Source organism: Mya arenaria, chromosome 3 (genome assembly GCF_026914265.1).
Source record: "Mya arenaria isolate MELC-2E11 chromosome 3, ASM2691426v1".
NCBI lineage: Eukaryota > Metazoa > Mollusca > Bivalvia > Myida > Myidae > Mya > Mya arenaria.
In genome coordinates, this window is record NC_069124.1 from 83,667,223 (window position 1) to 83,689,183 (window position 21,961).

Here is a 21,961-nt window from a genome sequence, read left to right on the forward strand (position 1 = left end):
GAGCCATGTCATTGTCATAGTTGTATATAATGAGGACTTTCAAAATCTGCCGTCCTCATTTTATGTAACTAGTGACATCAACACATATAAAATGAGCGCTAAAGTTACAATTGGCTGTACTCTGGTCGCGTGTGTTTGCGCGCCGCTAACAGCCGGTACAACAGGTGGGTTGTCGCCCACGGGCGGCGCCTTCTCGTCGTTTTGGGGCGGGGCGTCCAAACCGCCCTCACGGAGGTCTGTCTCACAGTTGTCCCCACTGAAATGTTTTGGGCAAATGCACAAAAAGGAAGACACATAGTCTTTACACACACCAAGATTCAAGCACGGTGTACTATCACATGCGTTCAACTTGAGTTCACAAACTTCACCGTGATATCCTTTGGCACAAACGCATGTAAACCCGTTTCCTAGAGCCTTACATGAGCCAGAGTTAAGACATTTGACGCCCTTGCAAGGATCCGTGGATATTTCACAGTGTTCTCCAATGTGGCCACTCTTGCATGCGCACTTCGGATTACCTTCCGGGTCGAGAAGGCATTTCCCGCCGTTATAACACCGGAAACCGGCACATGGACTGATGGGAATGTCGCACAAACTTCCACCGAAACCGGTTTCACAAAGGCACGTAAAGCCGGTCATGGTCCCATTGTCCTTCCTGCATTCCGCACCTGGACGGATAGTTATGTTATGTTTTGTCGTAATACATGTAGTGTTATGAATATATTTACATTCGCCTTGTCAATATTGCGCTCCGATTTGATTAGTTAACCAGTGATATTCTTTCATACAAACGTATTTTGTCGGTTACATTTCTTTAAGAACAAATGCTCCATTTCAGAAGATACTGCTTATTTTTAAGTGTAAGGAACAATTATTTAAAATTTATATAGAAGAAAAGCAAATAAGAAAGAAGCGCTAGCGCGCTTCATCGAATTTCCACGCGTGCCCTACTGCGTTCATACAGTATAAACGCAAGAATAAATGCGACTGATCCTTAAATAAATTGTTTAACCAAATGACTTTCATTTTCATTGTAACTTCATTACGGCTATATGATGGCGCAAAAAAGCGGCAAACTATTAATAAGATACAACAAGTAGCAACTTACCATTATTGCAAGGCGTAGATATGCAGGGATCGATTTCTTCCTCACACCGTTCCCCCGTGTACTTCTCCGTGCATACGCACGTGCCACCATAGCGACCCGGCACGCAGCTACCGCCATGCTGGCACTTGATCATCTCACAGGGGACTAATTGATGTTCGCACCTGTCCCCTGCGTAATTCTCCATACAACTGCATTCCCGAGCGCCATCCCTCGTCTGCAAGATCATCACAGAGCAACGCTCGTGTAATGGACTTTAAACTGAATACAATTACTTGCAACATTTGAAGCTCTTTTGAATACCCAGATCATAGCACTTTGATAACAAAAGCACGCAAAACCCATTTTAGTGATAGCAGCGATATAAAACCAAAAAACTACAAGACAAATTCTGATGTAAAACATCAAAGACGTGGCTGAATAGGTTTTAAGCGTGAATTTATATGATTTTTTATCATTATTCGAAAGAGCGCAATGTTGTCAGAAACACTTTAAAGAAATCATGTATCACTCGAAACTTCTGAATGGCAGCTAATTAGTCATTTCGCAGTAAATGTCTACGGGACAATTTCAGAAGATATGTGGGAAATATTCCATACATCTAGGGTTGATATATAGGAGCGTAATCGCTTTCTTTGAGTTTATAAAGGTCTTTCATCGCCCTAAATGATGGCTGAATTGTAGCTTTTTGTGCAAAATAACCTGCAATGAATCGGCTATTTCAGTAACGAGCGACCAGTCTAAATGAAAAGGAAGTTAATAAGTTTGTAGGTTATCGTTATTGGCTGCGTCTATCGGTATACATGTTTATAATCATCACTAACATTTCTTCATTAAACATGTAATTTATCGATTATTAAACTATTCACGGACATCAAAACGAAACTTTACAACTTATACTAAGGAACGTTGGAAGAATTATGTTATTTATTTATAACCATCTAAAAATTACCCATTGAAAATTGTAAACATTGTTCCCTAAAGACGAGCCTTTATCACTGAATGCCTTACAAACTGTTTCTACAGAAGGTGTCTGCTAGTGAACATTACCTGACACTCCCCGCCGTGGAAGCAGAAGCCGGGGTAGCAGAGCGGGAACTTGCAGTTGTTTCCTCCGAACCCGGGAGGACAGACGCACGTGTAGTTAGACACGTGATCTGTGATGCAAGAGCCACCGTTCTCACATGGCAGTTGTTTGAAGCAAAAGTTGGTATCTTGAACATGAAACATAAACATTTGTATTTTCTCTTCAAACTCCTTTTTGAGCGGGGGCCCTTCAGGGCCACGTTCATAGTAGGCATATCAGATCGTTACTACAAATGATTACATGGTAAAGCGGTCAAAAATAGTACGCTCTGTCAATGCTTGAATACACATGACATCTTTATAAACTTCAACAAATCTGAATTGATGTATAGTGATGTATACTTGAACTGGTACATTTTGCATATTCCAGAAAATGCAGCTTAAAAAAAAATCAGAAAAATGACGACAATATATTTATTTACTGATTTTACATGCAACATATCGGCTATTACTTTGTCGGATATAATTCGCCATCAAGCCAGTTAACTCACTTTGCTAACGAGTGTTAGTCTCCTTCAGCGACACAGATAGCATAACATGTTGAAAGTCAATAAATAATAAATAATAGATTAATGATGACGTCCGAATGTACTATGCTCTTCAATACTTCAAGCGTTGTTCCAGGAAAGCTCTTATCTCACCTATGTCACAGAGTGTGCCGGTCCATCCGCTGTGGCAGATACACTGGTATGGGAGGTGGCAGTAGCCGTTCAGACAGCCCGTGTACGGCCGGCATTCTCCGCAATTCGCTCCGCCCCAACCCAGCCGGCACCTGTACACACACACAATGGACACACACATCAAACATGAGTATATATGCTAGTATATTCACTCTCGACTCGTTTCTTGTGAAGAAACTAGTAATGGTATATGTTTGTGAGATTTGAGAAAGTACCCCTGAGAAAAATCAAACCCACAGCCGATATAAATGCTGGATGTCATTGTCGATTTGCTTACTATTTTACACCAGTATCAATATGTCAAATGGATAGATTTAAAAGTGATTTATCAGGACAAGACTTTAAGTCAACCTGTCATCCAAAGTATGTTATCGCACGGCCACATTCCCGTCAACCGAACTTGCAATGCTAGTGTATACGTTCTTGTTTAAGCGACTTCCTTGTCTATCAAAGGGAAACTAAAACGATGGCCCATGCTTTACCTGCATTGGTATGGTGTGTCGCATGAGCCTTGATTCTTTAAACACTCCTCTGAACAGAAGGCTGAAAAGAAAAGTTAATCCTATTAACCAGTGTAAATTACGTCATAAATGCAATGTCGGAAGGCAATATTTTGATTAAAATGAAGACTTAAATCAAAGATAACTTTCCTTTTACTACATCATTTTAAATGAAACAAAGGGCAGTCTATGCCGCTTAAATAGCCCCTCATTCGTTGTATTACCGGACTTTTATAAGGTGATTAGCTGCATCAAACACTTAAACAAACCTGTTTCCAAAATAATATGTTGACAGTGCTCCGTCAGACGGCCGTGTAATGAAAAGGTTTGTCGAAGAGATTTAAGAAACTAAACTCTCAATCAAACTCTGGTAAAAGACCGAAGACCGGGCTCCGTATAGCGGTGTAGACTGCGCTATGTTTCATTGAAAATGGTGAAGAAATAATGAAGTTATCTTTGTTTAAAGTTTTCATTCGAGGCAAAATGTTGCCTTTCGACGTAGCATTTATGACGCAGTGTAGCATGTGGTATACGCACACTGATTACTATCAAATCATTATTTCGGTCTAGTTATTTGTATATAGTACATGTGTGGCTATAATAGTTTTTCAGGAAATTTTTGTGTACTAAAAGCCACCGTTCTTTCAACACTGTTGGTCATATACATTGGTTATTTCCTTGCATAATATTGGTTAAATACTCACACTGCTATATATATTACACGTGTATTAGTAGAATAATTCAAATGACCATAACGTCTCTATTCTTACGTTTGTCACAGTAATCGCCGCTCCAGCCCGGCTTACACACGCGCGTGCCGTTGACGTCACAGTGATAATGTCCATACTGGTCGTCACGTATCCGACATAGCACGTCACATCCAATGCCGAAATAGTGCTTGTTGCACGTAAACCGGAAGCGGATCTTCTGTTCGGTCGTCGGGGTGATGGTGGTTTCCATGTGCCATGTATCAGATGACGGGACGGATGTGGCCACATACGTCTGGGTGATCAGCTGTGAGGAGTCTAAACGCGAGAAATAACAATGTACTAGCATAAAACCCTTACATCGTCCAATTTGAGTCTTTTTGGTAATTTAAAAGTATATATGGTAGATTAAAGCAGTTTTCTTCTCTACCCCTCAACACAGGTAGGAATAGTTCAGAGAAACTTGGGTTCTGTGTCCTTTCTAAACGAGAATATATATGACCATTGAGTTGAGGATGTAACTTAGACGTTTACCGTAGATTGTGGCGGTCCCGTCAACGTCATGCCAGCTCTCCACGATCACTGTCACCTCTCCCTGCAAAAAAAAACGCAAAATGAAGCGGTCATATATAGAATTGGTGAGGCGAACAGTAACACGTCCGTATGATTCACGGCGGGTGTTCGGTGCAATCTTCACTTCCGTTATTTGTAAGCGTACGTGACAGTAGGTAGACATTCGATAAACACTTAATTAATGAATATACACAGTTTTTAACACATGAAAAGATCTGTAATTCTTGTTAATAAATTAGGCTTTGCAGACTTCATTTTCGCCAGTAAAATGAAATTTCGTTTACAATGAAATGATTTGTTTACAAATACAATAATTAAGACGTTCTGACAGACATTTATTGAAGCTTCGTTTTATCTGTTAACTGCAGCTTGTCTGTGTACTTTTTACGTAGCCAGACACAAAGCAAAAACCATCAACGATGACTATGACATTTGTAATGCTTTTCGTTATTTTCATAGTTTGTCTTGTTAATACTTTTATCACATTTTAGATTATGTGATAATAATATTACGTTTTTATTATGTTTTCCATAAACGTGCATTTGTCTTTTAAAAAGGGACTATTTCCACCAAACAGGGATCTGCATGTTACTCGACTACTCGTATAATGGTAAAACAATTCATCCCCTGTACCGGCCAGGTGAAGTCGATATTGATGGTGAAGGTGACCGGCTCTTGGTCGTCAAGGTCGATGGCGTTACCGCCGACCACCGCGCTTCTGGCCTCGCCATACGTACACCGCCGCGGTACCGGAAGCGTCTACAGTACGGAAAAATATGATAGTCAATTGAACAAGAAGTGAAATAGAAGCGATAAAACAATATGTAACATATTTAGCTGTGAGATTGATAAAAAAATATAAATGATAAATTGTAGCAATATGTTTATATTTCTGTGCTACATTTTGCTTGAACATAAATGATAAGGTCTTATATTCACGAGCGGCTGTGCACTCACGAAAGCGGGTGACTTGGTGTACCTGTATGTGATGGAGGATACAGGCGGTGATAAAGGTGCGGCACTCCCCGTCACATGGGGGGAACGAGGAGGGGCCCCTGCAGCACCGACCCGTTCCCGTCACGCCGCGATGGTTCTGAAGCCGCAGCAGAGACACCTCGAACACGCCTGAACACATCACCTCCTGGCAAATATCGAATGATGCAGAGCTTCATTTCGATGTACTGAGCAAAGTTGCATCAAGTTACCCGAAGTACATTAAACATAAATGACACTGTTCATAAATACATACAACTATGCAGAGTAAAATCACAGCCGGTTTAGACTTTAATAAGTTTTAACAGACATGACACAAATGTATTGCGCGCACCTGTCTTCCAATCCAACAAATAACAAGGAGCGTCTGGACGATCCAGAATATTGACATCAGGTCACCATTGATGCCGTCACCAGTGACAATACACAGCTACAACGGTGGGTTTCTGAAATCCAAGTATGGCGATTAACAAAGGAATACATGTTTATCAGTTTTCATGATTCAACTTCATATCTTACATTTATAATGACAACGTTTGGCGGTGTATGGTCTAGTAGCAAGCAAAGTATGGGCAATCAACATCCTCGATGGTGTTTAGAGTTGGTTGAGCATACGAAATTGTTCGACGTGTGTCATAACCTTCGGCACGTTTTACATGGCATTGAAAGCACTCTCCCATTTAAATAATATTTTGAGGTAGTTTCATACTTATTTTAAGTGAATATATTTAACACTCAAAACATAGTACAGAACAAAACATTTATTTCACAGAAGGTCATAGACCCCTCTGGTAAAACACGCATATATACACCGGCAGCAAAAACACGATTAGCACAATTTATGCAAAAGAAAAAGGAATGAAATAAAAGGAAATAAATATTAATGATGCAGACATAAAGAGGCACACTACTAGTTTATATGTATCTATGTTTTCATAAGAGTGCTTGATTCAATTAAAGTTATTGTGTAATTGTTAAACAAATAAAAGTCAAATACACCAAACCTGTACATACAACATGGAGTATAACAATGTGTTTCTTAATTCAAATGTTTTGAAACACACTCTTACATTTTTTAAATAACTTCATTTTCGATGTTAAAGAGTTCCACTAATTTAAGTATACTGGAACTTTGTTTATAATACCTAGTTAAATATTTAACTTAGTTCAGTTAGAAAACATATTGTGTTAAATTTATGTGTAAATTGTTCAATCTTTTTTTGATTCAAGTCTTATTCCCGAAGGATGGTGTTAATGAATAAGACTGTCCATATAAAAAAAGAAAAAAGAAGGGAGACATAAATAATCCTGAAAATTATAAAGGTAAAACCATATTTTAAGCTGTTTCGGAAAATTATTTACCAGTAGTATTTTAAATCAAAGGCTAAATATATTTTAGAAGATTCAGGCTATCTGTGCGAGGAACAGGCTGATTTTAGGAAAACACTGTACACCATCCACTGTACTGGGTAAAAAACTCCATTGTGCATTTGTTGATTTCGTAAGGCGTCTGACTCAGTAAGTAGTGACAAAAATTTCTTAGTAATATTATTAACGGTAAAAGTTTCAAAAAAATATACGTACTTTATGCATGAAAATGAAAAGTCTTGCATTAAAAGTTATGATGACCTATCTAATTTATTTTAAAGTTCTTCTGGGGTCCGTCAAGGAGAAAACTTATATCCGATATTGTTTTCCATTTTCTTAAATGACTTGATGACACATATGGCTGAGCACCAACTCAACTCAATTATTTAAAATTCATTATGATATAATACATATCATTGTCCATTGGTATAATTTGTAAAAGAATCACTTGCACAGTTGAGATTTTAAGAATTTTGGATTAACCAATCTGCTCCGTCTCCGAATATTTTCCAAAATATTGTAAAACACAAACAGAATAAGGCATTCAATTGTGAAACAGATTTGTAAAATCTTCAAGTAAATGCATTAGTTATAGAATTTTTAAGAGATTTCAAGTTTGAAAGCTACTTCAAAATTTACACAGAAACCTGGAACAGTCTATTAGTCGTTTTAGATGTTGTAGTCATAAGTTGCCTATTGAAAAAGAGTTTACTAAAATTGAACGTAACAAAATATGTCACGTGTGCTCTAAACATGCCTAAGGTGATAACTTTTATTATATTTGTAAATGTACCAAATTAAATGATGGTAGGAATGAATTTCCTAAAAAGACAAAATACTCCTAAAAATAATAATATTTCAAAGCGTTGACATGAATGTCCTCCGAACATTAGCTATTTTGTGATAAAAATAATGCAAGTCGTTAATAAATTGCTTCTGTCCACATTTCTTATTTCGCAGTTAATCAAATTATGCATTGTTATACTTTTTCTATTCAACTCGTATAATTATCTAAATAGTACAGGTTTTTTTACCGAAATGTATCCAAGTACGCCTCTTATTTCTGATACATGCATAACTTAAATGTTTTATTATCATTTGCCATACATCATTGTGTTTATTTTTATACAAATGTGTTATGTGTTATAAAAATGATGCCCACATGGGCTTCTTGAATAAAACTGAAACCAAAGCCACATTTGCGACATTCGACGACATACACATGTACATGAAAGCGGCGACAGTCACAAATGTTGTCAATGTCGTGACTGTTGTGCATACTGCGAATATTGTCAATATCGTGACTGTTGTGCATACTGCGAATGTTGTCAATGTCGTGACTGTTGTGCATACTGCGAATGTTGTCAATGTCATGACTGTTGTGCATGCTGCGAATGTTGTCAATGTCGTGACTGTTGTGCATACTGCGAATTTTGTCAATGTCATGACTGTTGTGCATGCTGCGAATTTTGTCAATGTCGTGACTGTTGTGCATGCTGCGAATGTTGTCAATATCGTGACTGTTGTGCATACTGCGAATGTTATCAATGTCGTGACTGTTGTGCATGCTGCGAATGTTGTCAATGTCGTGACTGTTGTGCATACTGCGAATGTTGTCAATGTCGTGACTGTTGTGCATGCTGCGAATGCTGTCAATGTCGTGACTGTTGTGCATGCTGCGAATGCTGTCAATGTCGTGACTGTTGTGCATGCTGCGAATGCTGTCAATATCATGACTGTTGTGCATGCTGCGAATGTTGTCAATGTCATGACTGTTGTGCATGCTGCGAATGTTGTCAATGTCATGACTGTTGTGCATGCTGCGAATGTTGTCAATGTCGTGACTGTTGTGCATGCTGCAAATGTTGTCAATGTCGTGACTGTTGTGCATGCTGCGAATGTTGTCAATATCATGACTGTTGTGCATGCTGCGAATGTTGTCAATATCGTGACTGTTGTGCATACTGCGAATGTTGTCAATGTCGTGACTGTTGTGCATGCTGCGAATGTTGTCAATGTCGTGACTGTTGTGCATGCTGCGAATGTTGTCAATGTCGTGACTGTTGTGCATGCTGCGAATGTTGTCAATGTCGTGACTGTTGTGCATGCTGCGAATGTTATCAATGTCGTGACTGTTGTGCATGCTGCGAATGTTGTCAATATCATGACTGTTGTGCATGCTGCGAATGTTGTCAATATCATGACTGTTGTGCATACTGCGAATGTTGTCAATGTCATGACTGTTGTGCATGCTGCGAATGTTGTCAATGTCGTGACTGTTGTGCATGCTGCGAATGTTGTCAATGTCATGACTGTTGTGCATGCTGCGAATGTTGTCAATGTCGTGACTGTTGTGCATGCTGCGAATGTTGTCAATGTCGTGACTGTTGTGCATGCTGCGAATGTTGTCAATGTCGTGACTGTTGTGCATGCTGCGAATGTTGTCAATGTCGTGACTGTTGTGCATACTGCGAATGTTGTCAATGTCGTGACTGTTGCGCATGCTGCGAATGTTGTCAATGTCGTGACTGTTGCGCATGCTGCGAATGTTGTCAATGTCGTGACTGTTGCGCATGCTGCGAATGTTGTCAATATCATGACTGTTGTGCATACTGCGAATGTTGTTAATGTCGCAAATGGTGTGAACGTCACAAATTTAAGAATGTCGTTACTGTTGTGAGTGTCACAAATCAATCGCATATGCAGCGATCTTCCTTGACGAGCAGAGAAGATCTCCTCCACCACAATTGAAAAATAGAAATCAATCGCATTGCTGTATTATTTTTTGTAAATCTTTTAAAACTATTATATGTTTAATATATCTAAAAATTGAAATATAGCAAAATATGGAAGAGTTTTAAATCGGTCACGTCATGATGTGCTTGACGGTAGTGCAGCAAACTGAAGTAATTGTGTGGAGTTCGGTCGCGAATGTCGGGAGTGTTGTTTATATCGTGAGTGTAACTATGTCGCCGATATTACGAATGTGAATGTTGCGAATGTTGTAAACATCGTGCATGTCCCAAACTTTGTAAATATCAAGAATGTTTTGATTGTCGTAGTTCTCGCGATTGTCAAGAACATTGTTGATGTCGTAAATGTTGTGAATGTCGTTAGTGCATATCGTTAATGTTTCGAATGTATTCGGAACTCCTCGGCCATTTTTTATCGAAAACAACCCCGGAAGTATATGGACGGATAATAATGTAAGAAATATGTACAATTTAACTACGCTGCAAGTAGATCGCGTAGTAATTTTAATTTAGCAGTTAAACTTCACGACTTAACTCTAGGGAATCTTAATTATGTTAGCAATAATATATTACACTGGTAAAATCAATTTAAACTCAGGTGTACAAATACAAGATAAAACACTACATTTAATTAATAATATAATTCAAAATTTACGAACTACCTCTACTTATGTACGGGATACATCCGAGGTAAGCTTTCGATAGAAATGGCCGAGGAGTTCCGAATGGTAGTGAATGTCGCAAATATTGCGAATGTCGATTACTCCGTGAAAGTTGCAAATGATGAGAATATCCATAATATCGTTAATGCTATTACTGATGCGAATGTTACGATTATCGTGAATGTTTCGAGTATTGTGAATATAATGTCAGGAATGTTACGAAAGTTGAAAATGTTGCAAATTTCAATGTTGTTATCTTGTAAAGGCCAATTTTCACCAATTCGGAAGTGCCTACTCATTGTTACATGCTTTCTTTCTTTGAATGAACTCATGCCAGTGATTCAAAGAATAGTTATACAACCTCAGACCATTGGCTACTTTCCATATTTATAGGCTGTGACGCTAAGGGCTGGGATTTCAAAAACATGCTGAGCATGTTGGATCTACTTCTTTGTTTACCTTTTCACCGAATTGTAAATAAACCTACAGCGGATTTGGTTAAACACGGTGGTTACGTTCAACTAATTAATTTTTGTATATAAGAAACGGTTTTTTCTAACGTTGTTATAACTTTAGTACTCATGTGGAACTTTCTCCCCATATCATATGTTGGGGGTCATGAACTTTAAACCAGTGTTTCGCATGCAAATTGATCAATTGTCATTGGAATATATAGGGAATTTATTTAGTAGTTTGTGACCTAAATCTCATGTCGCGAATGTTGGAATGTCGTGAATGTTGTGAATTTGGCAAATGTCGTCTAAACCTACATGTGAATGTTGAATATCGTATATTCATCCAACTTGACAATTAAGTTTCAAGAGAACTTATAAACTTAATGGCATATCTGTCATTTTTTCCACTAAACGCAATACCTGATTATAAGATATGTAAAATATCTTCCGACAGCAAGTGATGTTATTATATACGTAGCATTAACATTAATTTCTAACATAATGACGATAAAAAATTCACATGGGTTTTTAAATATTATCACAGAAAACAATTTAACCTCAGAAAAGATCTGAGAACTTTCGTTTAATATGATGTAGGATGTAGGGAGTCTTCAGTGCATTTGTTAGCTGGAGTGTAAATCGGCATTTACTGTTAATACGGAACAATCATCAAGTGTTTATGCATTTATATTTCTGAATTATCAGGCGCGTAGCTGACTCTACGCAAAATCGCAATTGCGTTATGAAATTCTGACAGGTCAAAGTTTTTGATCCCGAATTTGAAATAAAAACCGAAGGGGGTACAGGATGAAGGGGTTAATATGCTCTCTGTCATCGAGCTGCGCAATCCCAAATTGGCCCTAGCTACGCGCCTGCATATTGTCTGAAAAGTGCATACTTTTTGTATGTTTTATTAACGTCTTTTTGAGTCGTGCATTTCGTGTTCACTGTTTGATAACCACCAGTTACTGGTGGGAATAAAGACTAACGAATTGAATTGAATTGTAATGAAAATATACATAAGTATATAGTCAAAACATTATATGATTTTTACGGAATGTGCGCAAAAATAATACATAGACTATATTAAAGTATCACCATTTCTGATTGTTAAGAGTATTTGACGTCATATCATGTACTGGATAGCATTTAGACATAAATTATCCCACTCTTTTTGTAGTAATTTTCCTGTTTTTTTCCTAGCCACATACAATCAGTAAAACACATCAACAAAACAGTCTAGCCTTTGTACCTAGGCTATTAACTTGTTAATGTTGTTTTTTTATAAATGAATGCTACATGTATAATGGTCTGATGGCTGAATTCTGATACGACGTCTAGACTAGAGAGTAAAACTAAGGAGAATTTGCCCTTTGGTGACCAGGTAACTCCGTCATAACGCGTTTCTCGAGTAGTACCTGGTAAATCAGTCGCTAGGCGTTTCTGCAAGTAAAACACTTTTTTTTAACTACACTGGACAGTCGGAATTATGGTAACCCAGCAACTCAATCGCTACGCGTTTCTTAGAAAACCTTAACCACACCGGACAATTGGCGCACTGGTATAAACTAGGTAAATATGTCGCTACGCATGATGATTTATATCTAAACTGTTTTCTTCATCAGTTGATCTCTGATGATGCACAAGTAATCTAATCCACGCATTGATTGCATCATCCTAGACTTCAACTGTCGAGAGCACGTGTCAGGCGGGCGAGCGGACTGGGATCTGCATATATACCCACGGAAGTCGGGCTGTGAAAGCCGCGTCTCGTCACTCTCAACGATTTTATAGTGCAGTCAAAGTCAATTAACGGATGTATAGTCTATAGTGCACGTGCAACAGACGTCTAGCCAGCTGAACGTAGGTGGTTGCGACCCGACTCAACCAAAACACTGAAATCTCATCTAGAGCATCTCTAGAAGCGTACTTTAGTTCTAATATCTAATGCATGGAATGATTGATTTGATGGTAGTATTTTGTATGCGTAGGCTGTGAGCATCATTAACAGCACAAACAGTAGCTTTATAGAAAGTCGGGAACGCTTATTTTAACAATTTCCGCTTTTAGTTGTGTTTTTTCTCTAGTCGCAAAAGGTGTATTTTCTTAATCTTAAAAAAATATATATATTCCACACGAAGTATTTTTTTGTATTTGATGTTCCGTCTTAATCTATGCATTCATTTATCATTCCGAAATACAACTTTTTAAAAAACGTACAACTGTTTAACAATTACAATATAATTTACATATGAACAATTTAAAACTTAACATATTAATTATCTTTATTTTCACCTTCGAGTGAAAGACATTTACGTATAAATTCGAATACAGAAAACATATCTAAATGTTTTAAAAAAGTTATCATAATAGGAAGTCACGAATAATAAAATCATAATTAAAAGCATAATTAAATGAAATGAACTCACCAGGAGAGGCCGATCCCAGGTACGTTCCGGTTGTTTGAGAGGAACTGCATGAAACCACCTTGCTAAAGGTGGGGGACTGATAACCGTTACTGATAGTTTACAATCATCATCGGTGTACAGGACGCTCTTTCATACATTCAAATGCCTATATAGTGTTTCACTTTGAGGTATACATTTTTAAAAACGATACATGATTGTTCAGAGGGTTAGCGTGATCTCCGGTCTTATCACAATGGCATTGTAAGGCACTTGGGCGACGGCAGTGCACGATTACAGGGGGTGGTGGCGGCAGACGCTCACAGCCAAAACGGCCGAGTAGGGAGAATATCTGAAGTTGTACATTTATGAGATTGTCAGAAATAGTATCCTTTTAAATGGTCATTTATACAGCACGTGTTATATGAGCAACCCGACTATTGTATTGTAACTATGTTCAATCTGATGTCTATACACATACTACGTTTAATACCAATTTCTTCTATTTCGGTCGCAATTGGCCCCATTAGCACATCGTGGCCCACATGCCTCATTTATTTACCAAAGTCGCGGGAGCGGTCTTCAGAATATAGACAGATCATGTAGATATCGTGAACAAAACACATGTCCATTGTTCCCTCTGTTATGTGCAGGTAATGACGGACGGGTAAATAAACTCAACCAGATATGCAGCCACAAAATGCCAGATTATGACGGATGTTTACTGATTAAATGTTAAAAATGTCTATTTTTTTCATAAAATTAAAGACAGACTTTGAAGTTTTTGTAAATTTTAAGAATCACGATGACGAGTCATTTCGTCTTCAAGTCCCAGAGACTTGCAAAGGTTCACGATAAAATTGTGTGCCCTTAAGGTTGTTTCTTTGGTTGTTGTTCCAGATGCAATTTGTAAAAAAAAAGCATTTGTCAATGTCTGATAAAGCTTTTTTTCTTATTGCTTCTTTAATATCGATGTCTGTTTTATTCAGCATTGAACGATCATCCATTAAATAGTTTGGGATTATTAACTTGATCTGACAGTAATCTTGAGATCTGATCTAATCCTATCAAATACATCATCACCGCTCAAACGGCAATTTGTCTAAGAGATATTGTGTATTTATTAGAGCCAAAAAAACATTAAAGGATCAAATTGTCGAACACATGTACGCATAAAAACAAACAAATAGTGACATAATGAACTATTTCTATGATTAAATGACTTGATCGCAAAAACCTTTCATTTATAATAGTGAAATGTCTATTCCAATACGTATTTTATTGCATGCTTTCCGATGATTTATAGATATTTATTAGTGGAATAAAAATATATACACTGTTTAAACAGTGGAATAACATTTTGATATTTTTCAGTGTTTTGAAATTTAAGCCCGCCCTCACATCCAAATCAAATATTAGCGCGCACAGAGCTGTGACACAATTTCGACGACGTCGTTTCCGAAATGACGTTTGCGTACAATTTTGCGTTCTTATCTGAAAAGCTACAATTAAATGTCATTTTATATCCTTTTCAGGCATAAAACAGTTTGTTTCAGTGTAACATCGCAATATATTCCATCTCGTGAACGTCAAAAGTGAATATTTCACTCGTGAAATATAGCTTTTGGTGCTCACTCGATGACATAGAGAGGATATTTGTTGAGTTCAGTGCAAGAGCGTTTTTGTTCACGAGTGTCATAGAAAAACATAATTACGAGTGGAGACGTCACGTTTTAAATATCATCACGAGTGAAATAAAACACGATCTTACACTGAAATCAGCAAAATATATGTTTCTTTAATACCTACTTTCAGAGCTTTTCATGTATTTTGATTTATTTTATTTTCCATAAATACTGGAATTCCCCTTTGCGACCCTGCTACCCATAGGAGCCCCTAACGTCAAGTTTCCATCGCCGCTGACGTGACTATCATTTATACGCCGGCTGGTTTAGAAATAGTTCTTCAATATTAATTTTATTTTAAGTTTATAATTTACTCGTGTTTAAGAACACACATTTTATGAACTTTCATCAATATTTTTTTTTATTTATGCATAAATTTACGTTCCAAATAATAACAGTTCATGGACGAGTATTGTTTTTTATTAAATAGGGCATGAAAACATGACCAAATTACACTGTTCATTTGATTTAATATATATCAAGAGCAAAAAAAAAGGTTATCGATTGCAATCAGTACTCATGTCCCGGTTCCGTAAATGACCCAGGCCTTCTTCTATATCTTTTTAGAAAATAATCAACATTACCTGCCAATAAAGTTGCAGATAGACAATTATTAAGAACTAGGCTTAATCAGTAAGAATGTCATCTTTCGCACGTGTTCAAAGGTCCGCCTACTGCCACTCATCCGGTACACAATCCCTGCGTCAGATTAGGCGTTGACAATTTGTCAGCCAATTAGATTGTATTCTAATTCAGTTAGATGATCTGAATTAAAATCTTAATGAATAAGAAGAGCGCGTTCGCTTCGCTCTCCCCGCTCATTCGTAATCATCAGACTTTAATTCATGTCACCTAACTATTACTTAATGATACCATTAACTTCAATTCAATTCTAACATGTGTTTTAAAGTTGGTCCTGATGAAAGCTCAATTCATTAATTATATTATTCTAAATTATTCATTAAGCAGACTTGCCACATATTTGTTTACTTAGAGAACGGTTAAATTGAAATTACAGGTGCGATCATAAGCAGCAGCTAGCGCTGGTAGACATTTCCACATCCAGATGCTCATAGATGTAAGATTTAGTTATAATAAATGTATTATATATTCCACGGCCACAAATATATTGTCTTGACCAACTGCCAGTGTCTGTATTCAATAACCATCTGAGATTTATCTTAATTTTAAGATTAGAATCCATGTATTTTGATTGGACTGTAAAAATAACTGGCCAATAGAATGAATTGATTCAATGGATAAGGATAATAATTATATTGAATATCACCCCTGCAGACAGCTTGGCTCACACCGGTCGGGTAGAAATAATATTGCCACATGCATTTCAAATCATCATCTATTTTCATGTTCCAAGCAAAATGCGTCGGATCGAAACAATATGAAATGTTATTTTTAAAATCAATATAACATACGTAATTTCAGTAAGAAATAACACAAGTCATGATTTCATTTTTTTTATATATAGAGTATTTAAGAAAGTGTGCGTGCTTACAAATATATCTTAAAAGATTTTACAACATATGAGTTTATGTTGTCTATCCAATTTATTTTCCATTTTAAACAGATTGGTAGTCTTACTAAACATGTGCCAGTTTTCAGAAAATACTTCTGACAAAAACTTGTTATTTCCTTTGCTTTAACTAAGACAGCACAGTTACTTTATTCCGCTAGTATATTTCGCTCTTTCAAATCGGGATAATGACTGATGTGTCACGCAATTCTGCAAGATAAAATCTTCATACCAGTTGGTCCAAGCTTGTATCTCTCATGATCATAACAAATACTCAAAGGGCATTTTGTCAAAGAAGGGCACAACCCTTTTCCAATGGATACATACAATTACCTATCTATGTAAATAATAACGTTCAACGTACATGCGTCTTCATTCAAGTTTTTATAGAGGATAACTGTATGCCGGCATTACACTGAAGGTGACCTTGACTTTGACCTATTGACCTGATAACAATAGTGGCCATCAACTGGCCAAGCATAGCCTACAAATGTCATGGTTACAACTAGTCAAGGTCAGCCTACCACTTAAGTTGCATGGCGCTACGTTTAACCGTTTTCAAGTTCATATGCGGCCAAAAACCGAATGACCGACCTACCAACATCTGCCCCTTTCATCATCATCATCATCATCACCATCATCATCATCATCATCATCATCATCATCAGCAGCAGCAGCAGCAGCATCAGCATCAGCATCAGCAGCATCATCATCATCTCACGACGACGACGATTGTTGTTGTTGATGTTGTTGTTGTTTTTGTTGATGTTGTTATTGTTGTTGTTGTTGTTGCTGTTGTTTTTGTTGTTTTGGGTTTGCATGCAAAAAATGGTACTTTCTCTCATTTTTTCAAGCTAAAATTCTTGAATGTTATAAATGAAATCGAAATGGCATTGTTAACGACCAAATATTTTCCAAATATGTCGCAGTTACCAACCTACTACGCCCCCATCATTTAAATATTTCTTTACGTTTTATCCTATACACATTTATATGTTAGAAAAAAAACACCGTAGTAAATCAAATCATCCCGTTCTTGTTTCAAGTAGAATAATTATTGAACGCGATTATTCATTTTTTTACATAAGTGGAATGTTGTGTTGCCCACGGAAATATTATTTAAATATAATGATGCAGCCATTTCCTGTTATTTGTGGGTATTTTATTTGGTTCATAATTGTTGTCTGTCTATCATGGTTTCCTGCATTGAAAGTCTGCACTTTTTATCAAATAAATGTTGCTTCTGCGCGCCCCATCTTCCTAACTCCCTAACAGTAATTCTAGGTGCCCATAATTCTAGGTGCCCCATCTCCCCAACTCTCTAACTGTAATTCTAGGTGCCCATAATTCTAGGTGCCCCATCTCCCCAATTCCCTAACTATAATTCTAGGTGCCCATAATTCTAGGTGCCCCATCTCCCCAACTCCCTAACTGTAATTCTAGGTGCCCCATCTTCCTAACATACTACGTTGACCAGGTCAAAATGTCCCCCGACTTGCCTCTACTCAAAAACGCTCAAATATGGCTCAATATACAAAATGTATGTATGTATTCAATCTCAATTCATCTAAGATCCTCAGGTGTCGCCGATTCTTTCATACATTCTAGCTTTTCAAATTCGAAGTATAATCAACGATTTATAATAACCTTACACTAAGCTATTCGAGGAAGATTTACACGGCTAATTTCCCGGTGCATGTGTGGTATTAACCAATGTGACGACAGAAATCTTACAGGCGTCTGTAGTGAAGAATATCAGAGTTTTAATAAACTAATCGACAATCGAGTCCCTTGCCAACCGAAAATTAAACCATACGCCCCAGTTTTGTATAAAAGATAAGATGCAAGAAAATATCAGAATCAAAGAATCTGGGTATCAATTATCAGTTTATATCAACAAAATGACCCTGCATAGTAAAACTTGGCCGCTATAACAGCGTTACATCGATTTCAGCAAAGAATACCTTACACTTGTTATGTTTATAGAAGTTCGTAATTATTAAGATCTAGAACTTAGCCGCTTTAAAAACATGTTTAAACATTAAACGTACACTGTATACTTCGACTGGTGCCTTCTAAAACTGCGCTGTGAAATATGTTGTGCACATAGTCGTATTTTAAAAGGACTGGAATATCACGAAATAAAGTTTTGCAAGTCATTAGAATTGTTAAAACTAAGATACTGACGGCTGGATCCCTTCAACAAATGTTGATTTATCATCATATATTGTCTTTGAAATCCAAGAATTTGGAAAGCGTTAGTAATGCGATTCAACAAAAGGCTGTATCGTAAATGGTTGATTGATATTATCACGTGATTCTTCCAATGTATTCAATAAAAAATAAAATATCCGTTAGCCTATTATGTGTCATTGTGTGCGAGCGGATAATATTTTTTCTTGACAGTCCTGGCGTGGGTTCGATCCCCACTTCAACTAAATTGTTTTGTGTATTTATCCAATAATCAAAGTGTAAAATAATTATAATATAAGGGTTTTGAGATTCATTACCGGCAAAACTCTTTCTGGTACCAAAATTATAAGTATTACGTGCCCCATTATTTTCAAGAACGTCGTCCTATCCAGAGTACAGTGCCGAAACATATAGGCACGTCGTAATATTTATAATCTAGATTCCGCTTCCCAAACAGGTTTGACTCTATCGTCATATCTAGATAACGCTGTCTGACCATGTTTCAAGACGTCGTCATATCTTAAATACACTCACCTTGAATTTTTAGCGATATTTGAGGACATCATCTTATCTACACTACTCTCTCCGATAATATTTAAGGACGTGGTATAATGTAAAATACGAGATACCCAAGCTCATCTTCATATCTAGTGAACGCTACCAAAACATGTTCGAGTACGCCTTCATATCTAGAGGACATTGCGAAAGATATGTTTGAGAACGCCTTCATATCGAGAGTACAGTGCCAGAACATGTTTGAGTACATCTTCATATCTAGGGTACGCTGCCAAAACATGTTTGAGTCCGTCTTCATATCTAGAGTACACTTACTAAACATGTTTGAGGACGCCTTCATATTATCTAGAGTACATTGCAAAACATGTTTGAGTAAGTCTTCATACCTGGAGTTCACCGCCGAAACATGTTTGAGTACATCTTTATATCTAAAGTACACTTCCAAACATGTTTGAGTACGTCGTCATATCTAGTGTACGCTGTCAAAATATGCTTGAGTACGTCTTCATATCTAGAGTACGCTGACAAGACATGTTTTGGCGCATCGTCATATCTATAGTACACTAACAACACATGTTGGCGCATGTTTCAGGACAGTGCCAAAACATGTTGCAGGCGTTGTTATGGTACGAGAATGCAGCCCTACTAAAATGAAGGTCACCAAATAGACATTTAGAGTAGCAAATCATACACTTATAGTTGAACAGCTGCACCAAACATCATGCAAGCTAAATGTATGCGAAAAATAAAAATCATGATAAAACAGTCAAAACACTGTGATTGTGTTACCAGTATACAACTAGTTTAATATGAAATAAATGATCACTAAAGTAATATAAATATTATTGAACATTTCCTTTTACCTGAGTCTTTTTGAAGAGTAATCTCATATTCCAAACGTATTCACGCAATCCAAAAATGACAAGAAATTCACTCAGTGTTAGAGGGGTAGTGTTTTTCTACCCTCCTTTATTGACAGACAATTCGAATATTCCATTCGTCAGACCAATTACTGCACATCCGTTCGGATTGGCTGGAAATATGAAAGCCATCAACTAAAACTAGCTTTTCTCTAATGGCTTATTGTGCTTCCAGTTTTGTATCTACCGGTATTTGTGATGAACTTGCCAGCACATTTGTCACAACACAAAAGAAGAAGATCCGTTTTATGTTCAAAGAACCAATATACAAAATCAAATCCTCTAATGAGCTCTCACATTAAACAGCGGTGCTGCAAGGCGAGACTGTAACGACCATTAGCTGGTGAACCAACTGAGGACATTTGCGCAGGAGTAAGATTTTTATCCAAGAAACAGCCGGCCCCCGATTGTAATATCATATAATAATAAATATCGCTAAACAAAAGTCTGAGTTTAACTGGCAGAGACTGGAAATTTGAAAATCTGTGGTAAATATATCAGTCGTGCATTTCATTTCACAATTTTACCTGCAAAATTTCTGAGAACAAATTTACTGTGGCCAAAGGATGTTGCTTTCAAGTCTAGGCGCCAATGATCCACAGACTGGCAGGGCTTTTCAGTTCAGGCGCCAATGATCCACAGACTGGCATGACTTTTGAGTCCAGGCGCCAATGATCCACGGACTGGCAGGGCTTTTCAGTTCAGGCGCCAATGATCCACAGACTGGCAGGGCTTTTGAGTCCAGGCGCCAATGATCCACAGACTGGCAGGGCTTTTGAGTTCAGGCCCCAATGATCCACAGACTGGCAGGGCTTTTCAGTTCAGGCGCCAATGATCCACAGACTGGCAGGGCTTTTGAGTCCAGGCGCCAATGATCCACAGACTGGCAGGGCTTTTGAGTTCAGGCGCCAATGATCCACAGACTGGCAGGGCTTTTGAGTTCAGGCGCCAATGATCCACAGACTGGCAGGGCTTTTGAGTCCAGGCGCCAATGATCCACAGACTGGCAGGGCTTTTGAGTTCAGGCGCCAATGATCCACAGACTGGCATGGCTTTTGAGTTCAGGCCCCAATGATCCACAGACTGGCAGGGCTTTTGAGTCCAGGAGCCAATGATCCACAGACTGGCATGGCTTTTGAGTCCAGGAGCCAATGATCCACAGACTGGCAGGGCTTTTGAGTTCAGGAGCCAAATGCTCTAACGATTTGTGTTGATTTCGAGTCCAGAAGTCGAGAATCTACAGACTGGCAGGGCTTTCGAGTCCAGAAGCCGAGAATCCACAGACTGGCAGGGCTTTCGAGTCCAGAAGCCGAGAATCTACAGACTGGCAGGGCTTTCGAGTCCAGACGCCGAGAATCTACAGACTGGCAGGGCTTTCGAGTCCAGAAGCCGAGAATCTACAGACTGGCAGGGCTTTCGAGTCCAGAAGCCGAGAATCTACAGACTGGCAGGGCTTTCGAGTCCAGGAGCCGATGGTCTACTTACTGGCACGGCCAGATGCGCAACATTCCTCGGCTCAATAACTACGTCATGCAACTGTGTGTACTCAATTTATTACGATTATCTTATCATGTTGCTTCGCAATAATTTATTTACAATTGACCGTATGCATGATGACGAAATAATGTTACGTTAGACTAATATGAATAATTTTGATAAACAAGTAATGATTAAGAATGGCAGAGCGAGTAACGCGAGCGAGTTCTTCCTGGTCAATAAGATTCTATAAGATATATTCTACCTACACATACATTTTAACGGTTTTCTGCAGGCGGGGAACAAAATTATGACGTCTATTGTAAAACTGCAAATCTTTACGATGAAGCGTG

The 21,961-nt window shown here is 37.9% G+C and overlaps 2 protein-coding genes across 3 annotated transcripts; both read right to left on the reverse strand.

The window, feature by feature from the left end:
* Window positions 1-34: 34 nt before the first annotated feature.
* On the reverse strand, window positions 35-20,469 carry LOC128228259 (neurogenic locus protein delta-like). Of its 2 annotated transcripts, none has more exons than XM_052939454.1 (11): window positions 20,076-20,469; window positions 5,979-6,090; window positions 5,631-5,792; window positions 5,285-5,410; window positions 4,613-4,673; window positions 4,142-4,396; window positions 3,354-3,414; window positions 2,833-2,963; window positions 2,156-2,319; window positions 1,109-1,322; window positions 35-668 (listed from the first exon to the last, which is right to left on the reverse strand). In XM_052939454.1, the coding sequence occupies exons 2-11, from the start codon at window positions 6,033-6,035 to the stop codon at window positions 61-63; spliced, it is 1,839 nt and encodes a 612-aa protein (XP_052795414.1). In that variant the 5' UTR covers window positions 6,036-6,090; window positions 20,076-20,469; the 3' UTR covers window positions 35-60. The 2 variants fall into 2 exon arrangements, with proteins under 2 accessions (XP_052795414.1, XP_052795413.1); XM_052939453.1 differs by lacking the exon at window positions 20,076-20,469 and adding an exon at window positions 13,312-13,453.
* Window positions 8,136-9,623, reverse strand: LOC128226347 (protein dopey homolog PFC0245c-like). Its single transcript, XM_052936228.1, has one exon. It carries the CDS (start codon window positions 9,621-9,623, stop codon window positions 8,136-8,138), a length of 1,488 nt encoding a protein of 495 aa, XP_052792188.1.
* Window positions 20,470-21,961: the final 1,492 nt, after the last annotated feature.